A 20,616-nucleotide genomic window follows, 5' to 3' on the forward strand; every position below is an offset into this window, starting at 1 on the left:
ACTGGCTACACAACTGTCAAGCAATGACCATCTCCAAAAAGAGAATCAAACCATCTCCCTTTGACATTCAATGGCATTAACAGGCGGGATTCTCTGATCCTGAGGCTATGGGCGCGATTCTCCCCAAAGGCGGAGAGTCGTGAAGGCTGCCACGAAAATGGCCGTGTTTCATGGCAGCCTCCGAGCCCCCGCCCAGGACCCGATTCTGCTCCCCGTTCGGGGCTAGCATCACGCGGCCGTGAACTCCGGCATTGCGGGCTTAACGAATTTCGCTAAGCCCGCGCGCCAAAGTTAGCGACGGCTGACGCATATGATAATGTCAGCTGCGCATGCGCGGATTGGACGACTCCAACCCGCGCATGCGCGGATGACGTCATCACGCATATGCGTGAAACCCGCGCATGCGCGGGCCGTTATGCCCCTCAGAAGCCCCGCGGACGGATCCATCGGGGCGGCGGAGTAAGAAAGAGTGCGTGGGGTAAGTACCCGCTGCCCGCGATCGGTGCCCACCGATCGCAGGCCCATGGCACCCTTGGCACCCTTTGATCGGTGCCATGGTTCCCCAGAACGGCACTTTACGGCCGTTTTTACGAAAAGGTGAGAGCAGGTTTGTTTTTAGTTCGTAAAAACGGCCGTAAAGGCCTTGGAAATCGGCCCATCGGCCAGGGGAGAATCGCTGCTCGCCGTAAAAAAACGGCAAGCCGCGATTCGTGTCGGGGGGCGGCCGTGTGGGGGGGAGAATAGCGGGAGGGCGTCAGACCAGCGTGGCCGTAAAAATTTGCGCCGCCCGCTATTCTCCGACGCGTCGTGAGTCCGGAGAATCGCTCCCTAAGTGTTGACGTCGTCGTAAATGCCGTTGCATTTCCCGACGGCGTCAACATGGCCTCAGGAGCAAATATTCTGACCCCTACAGGGGGTCAGCAGGGCACTGGAGCGACTCACGCTGCCTATCCTGGCGTCAGATGGGCGCTGCGGCGTCCGCGCATGCGCAGTGGTACCGGCACCGATGCGCGCATGTGCAGTGGGACTGGCGCGATTTCCGCACATGCGCGGTGTCTCCCTTCTCCGTGCCGGCCCTGATGCAACATGGCATAGGGCTACAGGGGCTGGCGCGGAAAAAAGGAGGCCCCCAGCCCGAGAGGCCGGCCCGCCAATCGGTGGGCCCCAATCGCAGGCCAGGCCACAGCTGAGGCTCCTCCCGGGGTCGCACGCCCCTCATCCCCCCACAGGCTTCCCCCGGATCCTTCCACGCCGAGATCCCGCTGGGTAAGACCAGGTTAGAACGTTGCCGGCAGAACTCGGGTTTTATGGTACAGCCGTTCGGCACATCCCGGGCGGAGAATCGCCGGGGGGCCCCATGGAGCGGACCCGACCGGCGCCGTGATGAAAATCGCGTACCGGCGTCGGGGCGATTCTCCGGCCTGACCCTGGGGTGAGAGAATCCCGCCCCACATCACTGAATACCCCACCATCAATATCATTGACCAGAAACTGAACTGCACCAATCATGTAAACATGGGCCGGGATTCTCCGATACCGCGGCCAAGTACTGACGCCGGCATCAAAAGCGGCGCCTGCCACTCAGGTGCCAACGGTCTCCAGGCCAGGTATTCACCCCTTCCTAGGGGGATAGTATGTCTGCTTTCAACTGCCCCCTACCGGCGCAGCGGTGATCAGTTGGGCGCCCGAGAATCGGCACCGGAGAATCGACGGGCCGGCGTCGGAGTGGTGTGGCGCAACTCTCGCGTCGTCCCCCTGGCGATTCTCCGACCCGGCGTGGGATCAGAGAATCCCAGCCATTGTATCTACAAGGCTGGGTCAAAGGCGAGGAATTCTGCAGTGAGTAACTCTTCTCCTGATTCCCCATAGTCCGTCTACCATCTACAAGGCACAAGTCAGGAGTGTGATGGAATACTCTCCACTTGCCTGGGAGTGCAGCTCCAACAACACTCAAGAAGCTCAACACCATCTAGGGTACTGCAGCCCCACTTGATTAGGACCCTTTCCACAAACATGCACTCTGTCCAACAGACACAGAGAAACACTACCTCCTGACGTCCCCTCCGAGCCTTGGAAATATAACATTGTTCCTTCACTGTCGCTAGGTCAATATCGCAGCGGTGATCCTGGAACTCACTCTCTAACAGCACGGTGGGTGCACCTACACCATATGGATTACAGCGGTTCAAGAAGGCAGCTCACCACCACTTTCTTAAGGTTATCCAATAAACTACTGGCCTACCAGCAATGCCGACAACCTAAGAATAACATTTTAAAAACACTAAAAATATATATGTCAATTGCTCTGAATGTTGCATTATTTTATGATGGCGCCATGAGGGAATGCGAGTTCTAACTTTCTTCCATCCTTTAATTGGGTCCGAGGGTGTTGCCCAATGTTGCACATTCCTTACCTAGAAGGCACTGGCAGTGCACCCCATTCACAAGATCCTGGCATATGCCGCTGTTCAGGCAGGGGTTACTCAGGCATTCATCACTGTTGATCTCGCAGAACAGGCCTTCGTAACCTGAGGGAAGATGGGACAAGGTTGACGAGGGGGGTGGGGAGGGAGGCGGTCACATATTAGTAATGTTACTGGACGAATAATCCAAGCCCTAATGGTCACGGGACATCAATCTGGAATATAGGCTAGTCTCAGAAATGGTGACCATGACTGATCAGCGACTACACCTGCGGCCGGTACGTTGGGAAACGATGCAAAGGTGATGTCAATGAGTGTCTTTCCAACGCGTGCGACAGCAGTGAGGCGTAGAGCAGTCAGTAATTACCGCTGTGAGTGTAAGCCCGGATACACAGGTCAGTGCCTCAAACCACTGGAGGCAGCGACATTAGCAAATGGAGGAGGCCATTCGGCCCCTCTCCCGCCTGCTCCTCCCTTCAATGAGTCCATGGCTAATCTCCACTCCATTTTAAGCACCTTCATCCAGTACCCTTTGACACCACCATTAGGATGACTGGGGCGTGTGGTGGTGGTGTCAACTGTGCTAATAATCCAGAAGATCAGGTTCATGCTCTGGGGACATGGGCTCAAATCACCCAAGGATTTACATTCAGTTAATTAATATATCTGGAATATTAAAATAAAACTCAGTCAATAGCTCATCAACTGTAATCCATTGTTGAAAAAACCTATCTGGTTGACTAATGTCCCCAGAGGAAATCTGCCTTCCTTACCCAGTCTGGCCTACTCGTGGCTCCAGACGCCATCAATGTGGTTAATTCTTAACTGTCCACTGAAATGTTCCAGCAGACCACATAGCTCAAGGAAAATTAGGGATGGGAAACAAAGGCTGGCCCTGCCAGCAACACCCACATCCCATGAAAAGGTTTAAATATTCACTGCAGGGCATTGTCAGCTCTGCTTTGGGATTTCCAACCATACCCAGGCCTAATCTTGAAGGCTCTATCACATGGCCTCCCATTGCTCCATTTCCCCCCTCCCCCCACACCATTGACTCACCCCCTAGCCAATTGGAGAGAGAATGGTTTGAATTCCAAATTGGTAAATATTGCAGTCCAATTCAATAAACTCTGGTGACATCTGGGCCTACACCAGGACAAATGGGTCAGTGAAGGCCATCGTGACAACCCAGCCAGATGACTCCCACCCTTCAGGGAAGGGGAGGGAACCTGTCACCTCTCTCCCAGTCTGGCATTTCATTTACCAGAGTCATCAGCAAAGCCAGGCATGCCTCTCCAAGAAATGGTCCACAAAGTCAACAATGAAGCTGTGCCCTTACCCGCCCATGCAGATATTGACCTCGCCGCCCATGCAGAATGTAACCATACCCTCCTATGCAGATTGTGACCCACTGCCCATTCAGATTGTGACCCACTGCCCATGTAGATTGTGACCCACTGCCCATGTAGATTGTGACCCACTGCCCATGTAGATTGTGACCCACTGCCCATGTAGATTGTAACCTCACCACCGCTGCAGATTGTAATCTCACCGTCCATACAGAGTGTGACCCACTGCCCATGTAGATTGTGACCCACTGCCCATGTAGATTGTAACCTCACCACCGCTGCAGATTGTAACCTCACCACCGCTGCAGATTGTGACCTCACCACCCATGCAGATTGTGACCCACTGCCCATGCAGATTGTGACCCACTGCCCATGCAGATTGTGACCCACTGCCCATGCAGATTGTGACCCACTGCCCATGCAGATTGTGACCTCACCGCCCATGCAGATTGTGACCCACTGCCCATGCAGATTGTGACCCACTGCCCATGCAGATTGTGACCTCACCGCCCATGCAGATTGTGACCCACTGCCCATGTAGGTTGTGACCTCACCACCGATGCAGATTGTGACCCACCGCCCATGCAGATTGTGACCTCACCGCCCATGCAGATTGTGACCCACTGCCCATGTAGGTTGTGACCTCACCACCGATGCAGATTGTGACCCACCGCCCATGCAGATTGTGACCCACTGCCCATGCAGATTGTGACCCACTGCCCATGCAGATTGTGACCTCACCACCGATGCAGATTGTGACCTCACCGCCCATGCAGATTGTGACCCACTGCCCATGTCAATTGTGACCTTATCCGCCATGTAGATTGTGACCTCATCGCCCATGCAGATTATGACCTTACCCACCCATGCAGATTGTGACCTTACCCACCCATGCAGATTGTGACCTTACCCACCCATGCAGATTGTGACCTTACCCACCCATGCAGATTGTGACATTACCCACCAATGCAGATTGTGACCTTACCCTTCGTGCAGATTGTGACCTTACCCACCCATGCAGATTGTGACCTTACCCACCCATGCAGGTTGTGAAGTTACCCACCCATGCAGGTTGTGAAGTTACCCGTGCATGCAGAATGTGAATCGCCTGCCGGTGCAGATTGTGACTTTCACCCACCCATGCAGGTTGCGATCTTACCCGCCATGCAAATGCACTTAAACTCGCCAATCTGATCCAGGCATGTCGCCTCATTCCTGCATGGATTCGACCGGCACTCATTGATGTCCAGTTCACAACGTGCCCCCGTGTATCCCGCCAGGCACCGACACTCGAAGGAGCCCACGTTGTTCTCACAACGGCCATTCAGCTCACAGGGATTGGCATCTGCTCAGGAAGATTCCGGAAAATAACAGTGTTAGAATGTTTTCAGAGTGCTGTTGAAGGTGAGAGAGGTCATGATAACAGGATTCTCCCGATTTGGTGACCTCAGTACTCAGGAAAGAGCATTCAATCTCACCAATCATGTTAACCAGCTTGAATCTGGTCATCAAAATATGAAAAGTACAATGTTCTGTTAAGGGAAATGTGCAACGTACAGAATAGAGTCACATAACCGTCAGCTGTGCTTCAGTGGGTAGCACAGTAACCTTGACACAAAAGGTGCAGGTTCTAGTCATTCCAGTGGCTGACACATAATCTAAGATGACACTCCCAGTGTCATACTGAGAGACTGCTGCATTATCACAGGGACAGTGCTGAAAGAGTTATGCACTGTTGAAGGGACTGTACTGAATGATGCTGCACTGTCAGAGGGTCAGTACTGAGGGAGTGCTGCACTGTCAGAGGGTCAGTACTGAATGATGCTGCACTGTCAGAGGGTCAGTACTGAGGGAGTGCTGCACTGTCAGAGGGTCAGTACTGAGGGAGTGCTGCACTGTCAGAGGGTCAGTACCGAGGGAGTGCTGCACTGTCAGAGGGTCAGTACTGAGGGAGCGCTGCACTGTCAGAGGGTCAGTACCGAGGGAGTGCTGCACTGTCAGAGGTTCGGAACTGAGGGACTGCTGCACTGTCAGCGGGTCAGTACCGAGGGAGTGCTGCACTGTCAGCGGCTCAGTACTGAGGGAGAGCTGCACTGTCAGAGGGTCAGTACTGAGGGAGTGCTGCACTGTGGGAGGGGCAGTACTGAGGGAGTGCTGCGCTGTCAGAGGGTCAGTACTGAGGGAGTGCTGCACTGTCAGAGGGTCAGTACCGAGGGAGTGCTGCATTGTCAGAGGGTCAGTACTGAGGGAGTGCTGCACTGTCAGAGGGTCAGTACTGAGGGAGAGCTGCACTGTCAGAGGGTCAGTACTGAGGGAGAGCTGCACTGTCAGAGGGTCAGTACTGAGGGAGTGCTGCTCTGTCAGAGGGTCAGTACTGAGGGAGAGCTGCACTGTCAGAGGGTCAGTACTGAGGGAGTGCTGCACTGTCAGAGGGTCAGTACTGAGAGAATGCTGCACTGTCAGAGAGTCAGTACTGAGGGAGAGCTGCACTGTCAGAGGGTCAGTACTGAGGGAGCGCTGCACTGTCAGAGGGTCAGTACTGAGGGAGTGCTGCACTGTCAGTGGCTCAGTACTGAGGGAGTGCTGCACTGCCAGAGGGTCAGTACTGAGGGAGTGCTGCACTGTCAGAGGGGGCGGGGGCGGGGGGGGTCGGGGGCGGGGGGTGCGGGGCGGTGGGGGGGTGGAGGGGGGGCGGCGGGGGGCGGGGCGGCGGGGGGTGGGGCGGGGCAGCGGAGGGGGGGGCGGGGCGGCGGAGGGGGGGGCGGGGGGGCGGGGCCGGGGGGGGGGCGGGGCCGGGGGGGGGGGAGGCGGGGGGGGGGGGGGGCCGGGGGGGGGGGGGGGGGGGGTGGCGGGGCCGGGGGGGGGGGGGCGGGGGGCGGAGGCGGGGGCGGAGGGGGGGGCGGAGGGGGGGGGGCGGAGGGGGGGGGGCCGGAGTGACCACCGGCGAGCCTGGATCCATCCGCCATGTTTGTGCGGGGCGGCCTGAGGGAGGGCGGCCACCGTGCATGTGCTGGTTGGCACCGGCCCAACTGCGTATGCGCGGGACCCGCACTCCTTGATGGCGCCCCCTAGCACATGGCGCCCCGGGCGACTGCCCGAGTTGCCGGTACCTTGAGCCGGCCCTGGTCAGTACTGAGGGAGTGCTGCACTGTCAGCGGGTCAGTACTGAGCGAGAGCTGCACTGTCAGAGGGTCAGTACTGAGGGAGAGCCGCACTGTCAGAGGGTCAGTACTGAGGGAGTGCTGCACTGTCGGAGGGTCAGTACTGAGCGAGAGCTGCATTGTCAGAGGGTCAGTACTGAGGGAGTGCTGCACTGTCAGAGGGTCAGTACTGAGGGAGTGCTGCACTGTCAGAGGGTCAGTACTGAGGGAGAGCCGCACTGTCAGAGGGTCAGTACTGAGGGAGTGCTGCACTGTCGGAGGGTCAGTACTGAGCGAGAGCTGCACTGTCAGAGGGTCAGTACTGAGGGAGAGCCGCACTGTCAGAGGGTCAGTACTGAGGGAGTGCTGCACTGTCGGAGGGTCAGTACTGAGCGAGAGCTGCATTGTCAGAGGGTCAGTACTGAGGGAGTGCTGCACTGTCAGAGGGTCAGTACTGAGGGAGAGCTGCACTGTCAGAGGGTCAGTACTGAGGGAGTGCTGCACTGTCAGAGGGTCAGTACTGAGGGAGAGCTGCACTGTCAGATGTTCAATTTTGAGAAAGTATTGCTCTGTTGGAGATTCTTTTGAGTGAGGTGTTAAACCAGAGCCCCATGTGCCTCTGAAATCGCAGTAAGTGACCCACTGACACTGTGTTAATGCAGTGCCATGAGTTCTCCCTGCTCTCCTGACTCAATATTTGTCATTTAGCCAACATCACAAAAACTGATCATCTGGTCATCTTTACATTGTAGATTGTGGGATCTTGCTGTGCATGAATCAGCTGCTGGATTTCCTATATTGCAACAGACACTTCAAAGATACATCATTGGTGTATAAATGCAGGCAGTTTCTTCACCTCTGGAATTATGGCACAGGCCCAGCACACCCTGATAGTGTGATCGGATTGAGTGGCTGAGGCCTGGATAGAGTTGAGAAAAATGTGAGGTGATCTCATTGAATTGTACAAAATTGTTAGAGGGCTCGAAAGGGTAGATGTGGGAAGGATATTTTTCATGGCTGTGGGGGAGTCGCGAGGCAGGGGGCACAGTCTCAGATTGAGACTATAAGGCTATTTCCGACCGGGATGAGAAGCCATGGAGAGGGATTTTCCGATCCCGACACGACCCCGATGTCGGACCGCCGATTCTCCAGTCACTGGAGAATCACCACCATTGGCGTCGGAGCGGCCGGAGCAGCGACAGTCGCCGGCCGCTCTATGCTGCCCCCCCCCCCCCCCCCCCCCCCCCCCCCCCCCCCCCCCCGTCCATTCTCTGCGCGCGATGGGCCAAGTGCCCACTGAGATAGGCCGAGTTCCACCGGCGCCGTTCCCATGTGGTCCTACCCGCCGATACCTCGGCGTTCATGTTGCGGGGTGTGACCTGGTGGGGGGGAGGGGAGAACCAACTCCGGGTGGGGCCTCCACTGTGGCCTGGTGCACGATTGAGGCCTACTGATCGGCGGGCATGGCGTATCCTGGTTTGGGCCTATGTTCCTCCACGTCGGGCCCCTGTAGCTTTCTGCCATGTTGCGTCGTGGCCGGCGGGGAGAAGGCAACCATGTGCATGCGCAAATTTGCGCTGGCCGTAACGCGCATGCGCGGCGCCCGTTCTGACGCCAGTATCGGCAGCTGGAGCAGCATAAGGCTCTCCAGTGCCGTGCTGACCCCATGTGCGGCGCAGGATCGCTGATCCTCGGGGCCTGTTGACACCGGCGTAAAACGCTCCGGCGTTTAAGACGGCGTCAACACTTCGCCGCAGGATGAAAGAATCCCGCCCCAAGTGTTTCGTCAGATGGGGTGATGAATCCTTGGCTTTCTCTACTGCAAAGTGCTGAGAAGGGGCTCAGTCATTGGGAGGGTCTCTCCGGTTCCCCAGCCCCGTGTTTCTTGGCAACGCACTGTTTGCTGGATTCTCCCTCTCCCGCCACTTGCCAATGGAATTTCCCATTGAAGCTGACCCACGCCACCGGAAAACCCACAGGCGGCGAGGGGTGCACTGCCGGCGGGAAAAGTGAAGATCAATAGATTTCTAGATACCAATGGGGAAAGTGAGGGAAGATGATTTGACGTTGAAGATCAGCCATGTTGAATTTAAATGGCAGAGGAGCCGGATAGCTTACACTATGTTACACCTATGTTGCTCTCTTCAACCCTCACCATTTGGCTGTCAGTGTCCTGGACAAAGGAGCTTATCTGTCCTGATCCAATCGGTCCATGGACAGAGCTGTCCCACATTCTGCTGAAGCGCTGTAGGAATGCCGGTGTGGGGAAAGCAGTGTGGCAGTGTAGCAACTGGGCTCCTCTGACAGGCATTTGGACATGTTGTTGAGCGGGGGTGGTACTGTAGCTTCACTCACCCAACCCCATGCACACCTAATGCTAATTTATATTAAGACCTGTTGTACGACTGATCTCAGCAGTCAAAGGGTTAAAGCAGAGCACCGGCAGAGAGACAGAGAGCAGACAGCTCTGAAGCCCACCCAGGCACAGTCCTCCAGTGGCCGGAAGACGTACTGCAGTGACATGCCCGAGGCTCGGTGTCGGGGGACAAGGGGGCCAGGTAAGGGGTAGGGGTTCAGGGGAGCGAATGGTAGGGGGCTCCTGTGTGGGGTCACAACGGGGGCGTTTGATTTTCTGGCTGGGTGGGGGGGAGGGAAGGTGGCAGTTCAGGAGGTGCCCACTCCTTGAAAGGGGCATCTGATGGAGATGTCCCCCCGCCACCCGCCACCTTCCCGTCTAAAATCCAGGAAGTTACATTTTTATTGATGTCCGTAAACCCGCGCACACGCAATTTAACACTGCCCCCTGCCCCGTCTGACTGCAACCAGCACTGACCGTACAATGCTGCTACCAAGGGTTTGGCCATAAGGGTTTCTGGTGAATCTACCCTGTGAAAAGTGCTGACGACAAACTGGGAAATGTGGACAATTGCGGTGACGACCATGCCCGTGGATCACGTGTTGGTTTGGGAGTGCCTATTGGACAAGAATCGGCGGTTAAATCCTGACAGAAAAGGAGTTAGAATTTCACCTGAGAAAATTCAGAAGGAGTTTGTGTCTGAGATCAGTGCCACGTACCAGGAGAGGACTGCCAAGGAAACCCATGAGCTGTTTGTTGTATCTGCTCTTTAATGTGTCACTTGTGATATGTGTTTACCATAACTTGACGAATAATTCCCATTCAATTTATGTTGATTTTAATTTGATTGTTAAAGCAATGGTTCTTGTTGTGTTACGTACTCTGGGCTAACACGGGCTGCAACTGGATGCAGCTTTAACCAAAAGATACTACAGACCTCGAAGTTAGTTCAATCTGATTTATTGAACCAGTAGCACAGTTAGCACAGTTCTCTGTGAGTTCAACTCTCTGCTAACCTAAGTGTGGTTACTCTGTCTGACTGAACCAGACTAGCTCTGAGCCACGTGCTGGAGGTGTGATACTGTACATACACCCTGTCTCACTCTGTAGATGTTCATCAGTGGAACGAGGCGGAGTGTGAGTGCCTCGTGCCTTTTATAGTGAGATACCACCCCTGAGTGTCCTGCCTGCTCATTGGTCATGTCATGTTCTCTGTGTTCATTAGCTGCTGTCTGTGCCTGTCTGTATATCATTATCTGCATATCATGACAGTTCTAAAAAGTGAAATCTTGTCCGCTGGTTTTCTTGTTATTTCTTGGTCTCCACGGAGACCATGGCATGAGGGAGGCTGAAAGGGGAGGGGAGGCAGGGGTCAAGGGGCCTGAGGGCAGGAGAGCACAGCCACTTGGTTACTGACCCAACCAGACTCACCCATCGAGCACTCGTCAATGTCCTTCTTGCAGGAAAGTCCCGTGAAGCCGACGGGGCACTGGCACATGGCTTGCCCTGTTAACGGGTTCATCTCGCAGACTGCGTTCTCGTGGCACGGGTTACTGACGCACGGATCGTCCAGTTGGCAGAACAGACCTGGAGCAAAAATGACAAAATGGTCACTCGGCACCAAAACGTCTTCACAACGCCGAGGGAGGGATGGAAATAACAAAGAAGGAGAGGAAGGAAGGTGCGCGTGAGGCCTATAGGAAGTGAAAGGGAAGGGAAAGGACACAAAGGAAAGAGAAAACGGAATGGTCTTCCGTATTACAATGAGGAGAGCCTTTGTTCAATGGTGGCTGCTGGTCCTCTCTCATTGGCCTGGCCACAGGCTCATGTCCCTGGGATGGTAAGGTGGAAGGGGAAGCAGTGGGATGTCGGAACAAGATAAAGAATTGGGTCCAGCAGGTTCACCTCCCAACATTGTGAATGCCGCACATGATACGACGATCATGGAGTTGTTCATTCACTGTAACCTTCAATCTCTCTCCCTGAGGCTCAGGTGGAGCATTCGTGGATTGCAGTCAGAAGGAAGCGAGTTCAAGTCACAGGCCACAAACCTGACCACTAAATTCTAGGCCCGATACTCCCAGTGCAGCACTGAGAAAGCGCTGCACTGACAGGGGTGTAAAAGATCCCACAGCACTGTTCAGAAGGAGAGCAGGAGAGTTTCCCCCAATGTCCCGACCTCGAGATAACCCTCAATCGGCATCACAGGACAAACAGCAGATTATCCGCTCACGATCACTTTGCTGTTTGTGGGATCTTGTTGCATGCAAATTGGTTGCCGCGTTTCTGAAATTCCAACAGTAGCTACAGTTTTAAAAGTACTTCATTGGTTGTAAACCTCTTAGACACAGCCTCTGGTGCTGAAAAGCACCATGGAAATGACGACTTTCTTTGTGATTTACCACAGACCCGGATGTGACACCGGGGCACACGGGGATGGAGAGATCTGGCCAACTGTCCATTCCAAGCATGCCGCGCTTACCACATTTCACATCTCAAATTAATCACAGACTGTATCCCAAAGGGTTATTGTCCGAAAGGGATCTCTTTAGTTTGCAGTTGAATAAGTTGATATTACCGGCTTCCATCACCTCCCGAGGGGAAAAAAACTGACCTCTCGCTCTTCGGAATAATGGGGAAACTTTCATCCAACCCAGCCATCATTGAAACTGTGGGGTGGGTGTGATGTTCATGTTCAAACCAGGGCCAATTTTACTCTCCACCAAAGTCCATCAGTGAGTGATATCAGGCCTGGTGTCAACCGGCATTCCCGATCCTGTGAAATTCCCACCCAGTGAGTTCACTTAACTCTCTATTTCCAGCACGGCACCAAGGCTCCTGCTCCCCCATCCCAGTGTCCAGTGACTCTTGTTGAATTTGGTCAAGTTGAGGTTGGGCTTTTCCATGGTTAAGGTGACCGACCATCAAAATGGGCTGAGGTGGATCCCCACCATCCGTTTGTTAAATATTGTGAGGACCCCCCCCCCCCCCCCCCCCCCGCTGTTTCCACCACCCTCACCCCCACCACACCACCCCCCACCAAGATATCCAAGGCACCCTGACAAAGGGGAAGCTGAGCATTCTTACCTTTTTTGCCAGGCGGGCACTCACACACAAAGTTTGCCACTTTGTCGTGGCAGGTCGCGCCATGTGCGCAGGAGGTCTCCGTACAGTCATTGATGTTCTCGCTGCAGTCATGGCCAGACCAGCCATTGACGCAGATGCAGTTGTAGCCGCCGTCCGTGTTGGTACAGGTGCCCCCGTTCTGGCACAGGTTGGGTTGGAGTTGGCACTCATCCACGTCCTCAGTGCAGTGCTGGCCTGTAACCCAACCGGGGACAGTTAGGAAGTCACACCAGCTCACGGTAAACAGCTCGCACAACGGCTGCCCCACCCTCTGACCCACACAGCAGCTGTCTGGGACAGCATTTAATTATTCCGCAGCCACAACAAGGGTATTGTTGTGAAATAACGTTTGCCTCTCTGTCACCCCCAAATTCATCATGAACTTCTCCCCCAACCAGTGAACTCACCTTACCCTGTCAATCCCTGAACTCACTGTGACCTTGTCCCGCTGATCTCACCTCACCTTATTAACCTCACCCTATCCTATCAATCCCTGAACTCACTGTGACCTTGTCCCGCTGATCTCACCTCACCTTATTAGCCTTATCCTGAACTCACCGTGACCTTATCCTGAACTCACCGTGACCTTATCCTGAACTCACCGTGACCTTACCCTATCAGTCCCTGAACGCGCTGTGACTTTACCATGTCGATCCCTGAAATTATCGTCACCTTGTCCCACTGACAGACTGAACACAGAATATTTATCTGCAGTTGAAGCACTGGGGTGGAGTTGGCAGTGGGGTTAGAGGTTGGGTTGGATGGGGAGGTGGGGTTAGAGGTTGGGTTGGGGGATGGGGAGGTGGGGTTAGGGGTAGGGGGGATGTAGGGGTAGGGGGGATGGGGAGGTGGGGTTAGGGGTTGGGGTGGGTTGGGGAGGTGGGGTTAGGCGTTGGGGGGATGGAAGGTGGGGTTAGGAGTTGGGGGGATGGGGAGGTGGGGTTAGGGGTAGGGGATGGGGAGGTTGGGTTAGGGGTTGGGGATGGGGTGGTGGGGTTAGAGGTTGGGGGGGGGATGGGGAGGTGGGGTTAGAGGTTGGGTTGGGGATGGGGAGGTGGTGTTAGGGGTTGGGGGATGTGGAGGTAGGGTTCGGGGTTGGGGGATGGGGAGGTGGGGTTAGGGGTAGAGGGGGATGGGGAGGTGGGGTTAGGGGTAGGGGTAGGGGGAGGTGGGGTTAGGGGTAGGGGGATGGGGAGGTGGGGTTAGGGGTAGGGGTAGGGGGAGATGGGGTTAGGGGTAGGGGATGGGGAGGTGGGGTTAGGGGTTGGGGGGTTGGGGAGGTGGGGTTAGGGGTTGGGGGATGGGGAGGTGGGGTTAGGGGTAGGGGGATGGGGTGGGGAGGTGGGGTTAGCGGTAGGGGGATGGGGAGGTGGGGTTAGGGGTAGGGGGGATGGGGAGGTGGGGTTAGGGGTTGGGGATGGGGTGGGGTTAGGGGGATGGGGAGGTGGGGTTAGGGGTGGGGGATAGGGAGGTTGGGTAAGGGGTTGGGGGATGGGGAGGTGGGGTTAGAGGTTGGGGGGATGGGGAGGTGGGGTTGGGGGTTGGGGGGATGGGGAGGCGGTGTTGGGGTTGGGGGATGGGAGGTGGGGTTAGGGTTTGGGGGGATGGGGAGGTGGGGTTAGGGGAGGGGAATGGGGAGGTGGGGTTAGGGGTTGGGGGATGGGGAGGTGGGGTTAGGGGTGGGGGGATGGGGAGGTGGTGTTGGGGTTGGGGGATGGGGAGGTGGGGTTGGGGGTTGAGGAGGTGGGTTAGCGGTTGGGGGGAGATGGGGAGGTGGGGTTGGGGGGATGGGGAGGTGGTGTTGGGGTTGGGGGATGGGGAGGTGGGGTTAGGGATAGGGGGATGGGGAGGTGGGGTTAGGGGTTGGGGGGTTGGGGAGGTGGGGTTAGGCGTAAGGGTAGGGGGGAGGTGGGGTTAGGGGTTGGGGGGATGGGGAGGTGGGGTTAGGGGTTGGGGGATGGGGAGGTGGGGTTAGGGGTTTGGGGATGGGGAGGTGGGGTTAGGGGTTGGGGGGATGGGGAGGTGGGGTTAGGGGTTGGGGGATGGGGAGGTGGGGTTAGGGGTTTGGGGATAGGGAGGTGGGGTTAGGGGTTGGGGGGATGGGGAGGTGGGGTTAGGGGTAGGGGTAGGGGGGGAGGTGGGGTTAGGGGTTGGGGGGATGGGGAGGTGGGGTTAGGGGTTGGGGGATGGGGAGGTGGGGTTAGGGGTTGGGGATGGGGAGGTGGGGTTAGGGGTAGGGGGATGGGGAGGTGGGGTTAGGGGTTGGGGGGGTGGGGAGGTGGGGTTAGGGGTAGGGGGAGGTGGGGAGGTGGGGTTAGGGGTTGGTGGGATGGGGAGGTGGGGTTAGGGGTAGGGGGGATGGGGAGGTGGGGTTAGGGGTAGGGGGGAGGTGGGGAGGTGGGGTTAGGGGTTGGGGGGATGGGGAAGTGGGGTTAGGGGTTGGGGGGATGGGGAGGTGTGGTTAGGGGTTGGGGATGGGGAGGTGGGGTTAGGGGTTGGGGGGATGGGGAGGTGGGGCTAGGGGTTGGGGGGATGGGGAGGTGGGGTTAGGGGTTGGGGGATGGGGAGGTGGGGTTAGGGGTAGGGGATGGGGAGGTGTGGTTAGGGGTTGGGGGGATGGGGAGGTGGGGTTAGGGGTTGGGGTGATGGGGAGGTGGGGTTAGGGGTTGGGGGGAGGTGGGGTTGGGGGGATGGGGAGGTGGGGTTAGGGGTAGGGGGGATGGGGAGGTGGGGTTAGGGGTAGGGGGAGGTGGGGTTAGGGGTTGGGGGATGGGGAGGTGGGGTTAGGGGTTGGGGGGATGGGGAGGTGGGGGTAGGGGGATGGGGAGGTGGGGTTAGGGTTTGGGGGGGATGGGGAGGTGGGGTTAGGGGTTGGGGGATGGGGAGGTGGGGTTAGGGGTTGGGGGATGGGGAGGTGTGGTTAGGGGTTGGGAGATGGGGAGGTGGGGTTAGAGGTAGGAGGATGGGGAGGTGGGGTTAGGGGTTGGGAGATGGGGAGGTGGGGTTAGGGGTAGGGGGATGGGGAGGTGGGGTTAGGGGTAGTGGGGATGGGGAGGTGGGGTTAGGGGTTGGGGGGATGGGGAGGTGGGGTTAGGGGTAGGGGGATGGGGAGGTGGTCATAGGGGTTGGGGGGATGGGTGGGGTTAGGGGTTGGGGGGATGGGGAGGTGGGGTTAGGGAGAGGGGAATGGGGAGGTGGGGTTGGGGAATGGGGAGGTGGGGTTGGGGAATGGGTAGGTGGGGTTAGGGGTTGGGGGATGGGGAGGTGGGGTTAGGGGTTTGGGGGATGGGGAGGTGGGGTTAGGGGTTGGGGGATGGGGGATGGGGAGGTGGGGTTAGGGGTTGGGGATGGGGGATGGGGAGGTGGGGTTAGGGGTTGGGGGATGGGGATGGGGAGGCGGTGTTGGGGTTGGGGGGATGGGGAGGTGGTGTTGGGGTTGGGGATGGGGAGGTTGTGTTGGGGTTTGTGTGAGACATGCTGTTGGGGGTTGGAGCAGGGCGTGGGGGAGCAGAGGGAGTGTGGGAGGGGTGGGGGATTGTTAACTCAATGAAATGTTCATTGAATAGTAGAGGGTTATTACCAGTCCACACGGAGGGACATTTGCAATCGTAGGTACTGACTCGGTCGACACATATCCCTCCATTCTGACACCGATGTCCTTTACAGTCATCGACATTCACTTCGCAAAACCGACCAGTAAAAGCTGCAAAAAACAGATATTGAAATTGCGAGATATAAATCATCATAAAATTATTTCCTCAGCTGCCCCTTCTTTCGTTTTTAATCTCTTGCCACAATGTGAGTGGAGGTTTAGTGTGTCGCAATCCTGCCTGAGTCAAAATCCTCTGTTTCGACCCAATTGAGGGAATGCTGCACTGTCACAGGGTCAGTACTGAGGGAGTGCTGCACTGTCACAGGGTCAGTACTGAGGGAGTGCTGCACTGTCACAGGGTCAGTACTGAGGGAGTGCTGCACTGTGGGAGTGTCAGTACTGAGGGAGTGCTGCACTGTCAGAGGGTCAGTACTGAGGGAATGCTGCACTGTCAGAGGGTCAGTACTGAGGGAGTGCTGCACTGTCAGAGGGACAGTACTGAGGGAGTGCTGCACTGTCAGAGGGTCAGTACTGAGTGAGTGCTGCACTGTCAGAGGGACAGTACTGAGGGAGTGCTGCACTGTCAGGGGGTCAGTACTGAGGGAGTGCTGCACTGTTAGAGGGTCAGTACTGAGGGAGTGCTGCACTGTCAGAGGGTCAGTACTGAGGGAGAGCTGCACTGTCAGAGGGTCAGTACTGAGGGAGAGCTGCACTGTCAGAGGGTCAGTACTGAGGGAGTGCTGCACTGTCAAAGGGTCAGTGCTGAGGGAGTGCTGCACTGTCAGAGGGTCAGTACTGAGGGAGTGCTGCACTGTCAGAGGGTCAGTACTGAGGGAGTGCTGCACTGTCAGACGGTCAGTACTGAGGGAGTGCTGCACTGTCAGAGGGTCAGTACTGAGGGAGTGCTGCACTGTCAGAGGGTCAGTACTGAGGGAGTGCTGCACTGTCAGAGGGTCAATACTGAGGGAGTGCTGCACTGTCAGAGGGTCAGTTCTGAGTGCCCTACCACAAATTCTGCCACCCCTGGCAAGCGCCCTATTTGCATAGTTGTAGGTCAGCTCGCCTGCCTGCTCCATTCCTCATGTCAATGCCAAGCCATTGTCCTTCCAGACACTCACAACCAGAAGGACAGTAAGAAGTCTTCCAACACCAGGTTAAAGTCCAACAGGTTTGTTTCAAATCACTAGCTTTCGGAGCACTGCTCCTTCCTCAAGTGAATGAAGAGCTATGTTCCAGAATCATATATACAGACAAAGTCAGAGATGCTTAGAATGCAAACATTTACAGGTAATTATGTCTTTACAGATCCAGAGATAGGAGTAACCCCAGGTTAAAGAGGTGTGAATTGCCTCAAGCCAGGGCAATTGGTAGGATTTTGCAAGCCCAGGCCAGATGGTGGAGGGTGAATGTAATGCGACATGAATCCAAGGTCCCGGTTGAGGCCGTGCTCATGCGTGCGGAAGTTGGCTATAAACTTCTGCTCCAGAAGGATAAGAATTGTTCCGGCGCAGAAAGAGACCATTCCGCCCATCATGTCTACACCAGCTCTCTGAATATGCATTGTGACTTATTGCCACTCCCCTGGGTTTTCCATCTACACGTGCACATTGTTTCTTTTCTGATTATCATCTCACGTCCCCTCCATTGCCTCGATTGTACCTGCTCCACTATAATAACAACCTTTATTGTCACAAGTAACTTACATGAACACTGCAATGAAGTTACTGTGAGAAGCCCCCAGTCGCTACGTCCGACGCCTGTTCAGGTACACAGAGGGAGAATTCAGAATGTCCAATTCAAAATAACAGCACGTCTTTCGGGACTTGTGGGAGGAAACCGGAGCGCCCGGAGGAAACCCACGCAGACACGGGGAGAACATACAGACTCCTCACAGACAGTGACCCAAGCCGGGAATCGAACCTGGGACCCTGGCGCTGCAACCAACAGTGCTAACCACTATGCTCCCATGCTGCCCTAAACTTCCAGGCAGCGCATTCCAGACCCCAACCACTCGTTGCATGAAAGCGTTTTTTCTCGCCTCATATTTACATCTTTTACAACTCACTTTAAATCTGTGCTCTCTCGTCCTTGCTCCTTTTATGGTCCTCCGGGACTGTGTCGCCACTTCCACAATGGGGTGCCCAGAAGTGTACAGAAAACTCCAGCTGAGATCCAAATGGTGTCTGTCAGCGGACACATTGGGACACCACCACGTGGAGGTTCCCCTCCCTGGACACAAACAGGTCCTGATTGAAAACCTATCGCCGTTCCTTCATCGTCGCTGGATTGGCATCCTGAGTCAGCACTGCGGCTCCAACGACAGCTCAGGGACTGCAGCCGTTCAAGATTGCAGCTCAACGCCACCTTCTCAGGGGTAATTAGGGGTGGGCAGCACATGCTGGCCTGGCCAGCGAGACCCACATCCCATGAGTACAAAAGGGGAGGCAGGGGGATTCGGACAAGGCGGGGGCAGGTTGGTGGGGAATATCTGTTGGGATGTTGGTTATGTAAAGCCATGCTGGCTAGTTTGGAGGTGTGTTGTTGTCCATTGTGTTAAAATTTATAATACAACATACCGTGCAGAAGGAGGCCATTCGGCCCATCAAGTCTGCACCGACCCACTTAACCCCTCACTTCCACCCTATCCCCGTAACCCAATAACCCCTCCTCACCGTTTTGGTCACTAAGGGCAATTTAGCATGGCCAATCTACCTAACCTGCACGTCTTTGGACTGTGGGAGGAAACCGGAGCACCCGGAGGAAACCCACACAGACTCGGGGAGAATGTGCAGACTCCGCACAGACAGTGACCCAGCTGGGAATCGAACCTGGGACCCTGGCACTGTGAAGCCACAGTGCTATCCGCTTGTGCTACCGAGCTGCCTTTCAAAAAAAATGTCCTGTTATGGTGACCGTTTGAGAATCACCTGCCAGAGCCAGACTAGCTGAATGTTTCCAAATTTTCTTTGTTTTACTGCCATTAAGAGTATTGTGTGCATTTAATGGATCCACAATCTACCCTGATCAACTGGGGTTTTGTGAAAAAGATTCATGGTCATCATTAGATGTTTTAATTTTAGATTTTTATTAAATTCAAATTTGACCATCTGCCATGGAGGGATTTGAACCCAGACTTCCAGAGCATTACTCTGGGTCTTGAGATTAATAGTCCAGTTACAATCCTATCATGTCACCACCTCGCCAATCTACTCTACCAGGTTAATTTAGGATGTTGTGTCAGGACCAGATACAGTCGTAGAGTTTTACAAGACAAAAAGAGGCCCTTTGGCCCATTTTATCCGTGCTTGCCTTCAAACACTTATCTATTCTATCCCATTTCCACCCTTGCTCCGTTACCTTGAATGCTATTCAGAGTGGGCTCACAATGCTTCTCACAATGCCACACCCAGCTACACACAGCAAACCGAGCCACCAGGCTGATGTTACGAAGAGCGAGTTTTAACACATGAAAAATAACAGACTGTGCACATTCCCCAACATATAGCCCAAACCCCTCTCATGACCCTCCCATCACCAGAGTGGAAATTGTCAATTTGCTTTGTGTGAGTTATCGACAGTGAAAAGGAACTTACCTGGGAGGCAGGCGCACTGGTCCATCACGCCATCTCTCGGAAAGCATGTCCCCCCATTTTGGCAGGATGATGGGTAGCAGGAGGTGGAGGGGATCTCGCAGTTGGGGCCGGTGTAGGTAGATGGGCAGGAGCATATGTACGAGCCGGGCACGTTGATACAGGTGGCTCCGTTCTGGCAGGGCCCTCCCAAGCCGGAGCTGCACTCATCCACATCGATCTCGCACACCTGGCCCTCAAATCCCGGGTCGCACTGGCAGGTGAAGTGCCCCTTGGTGCTGGTGCATCTCCCGCCATTGGTGCAGGGGTTGGCAGTGCATAGATCTGCCAGCTGACATTGAGGACCTGCAGGGCAGAAGATAAATGTCAGTGAACTCAGTCCTACTTGAAACATTCACCTCATCCACCAACAAAAAGAAGGAAAATGTAACCACCTCCCCATGAGATTCAACAGCATTAGCATCACTATGTTGGCCAACATCAACATCTGAGTGGTGACCATTGACCAGAAACTAAACTGGACCAGGCACATAAATACTGTGTAAATACTGTGGCTAAAAGAGCAGATCAGGGACTAGGACGTCTACAGTGAGTAACTCACCTCCTGACTCTCCCATGCCTGTCCATCACCTACAAGTCAGGAGTGTGATGGATTACTCTCCCCTTCCCTGAATAAGTGCAGCTGCAACAACATTCAAGTTGCCCGACACCATCCAGAGCTGCATGATTGGCACCCCATCCACAACCATTCACCCCGTCCATCATGGACGCTCAGCGGCAGCCGTGTGTACCATCTACAAGATGCACTGCAGCAACTCACCAAGGCTCCTTAGGCAGCACCTTCCAAACCCACGACCCGCTCCCATCTAAAAGGACAAAGGCAGCAGATATCGGGGAGCACCACCATCTGCAATTTCCCCTCTTAAGCCGCCCATCATCCTGACTTGGGGGTTCTCTCACTGCTCCCTCACCACCACTGGGTCAGAATTCCCGGCCACTAAAAGTCTTTCCTACCTGACAGGAATGTTTTAACCTTCTCA

General features: G+C 55.5%; 1 protein-coding gene across 1 annotated transcript in view; it reads right to left on the minus strand.

Annotated features, from left to right (window-relative positions):
- Positions 1–20,039, minus strand: part of LOC119975877 (neurogenic locus notch homolog protein 1-like) — a 115,181-nt gene extending 95,142 nt beyond the window's left edge. Inside the window, 6 exon segments of the mRNA XM_038815772.1 lie at positions 2,415–2,528; positions 4,932–5,117; positions 10,700–10,855; positions 12,356–12,589; positions 15,975–16,097; positions 19,580–20,039. Of these exon segments, the coding sequence (XP_038671700.1) occupies positions 2,415–2,528; positions 4,932–5,117; positions 10,700–10,855; positions 12,356–12,589; positions 15,975–16,097; positions 19,580–19,970 (1,204 nt within the window). The 5' untranslated portion in view covers positions 19,971–20,039.
- Positions 20,040–20,616: the final 577 nt, after the last annotated feature.

Source organism: Scyliorhinus canicula, chromosome 13 (genome assembly GCF_902713615.1).
Source record: "Scyliorhinus canicula chromosome 13, sScyCan1.1, whole genome shotgun sequence".
Lineage (NCBI taxonomy): Eukaryota > Metazoa > Chordata > Chondrichthyes > Carcharhiniformes > Scyliorhinidae > Scyliorhinus > Scyliorhinus canicula.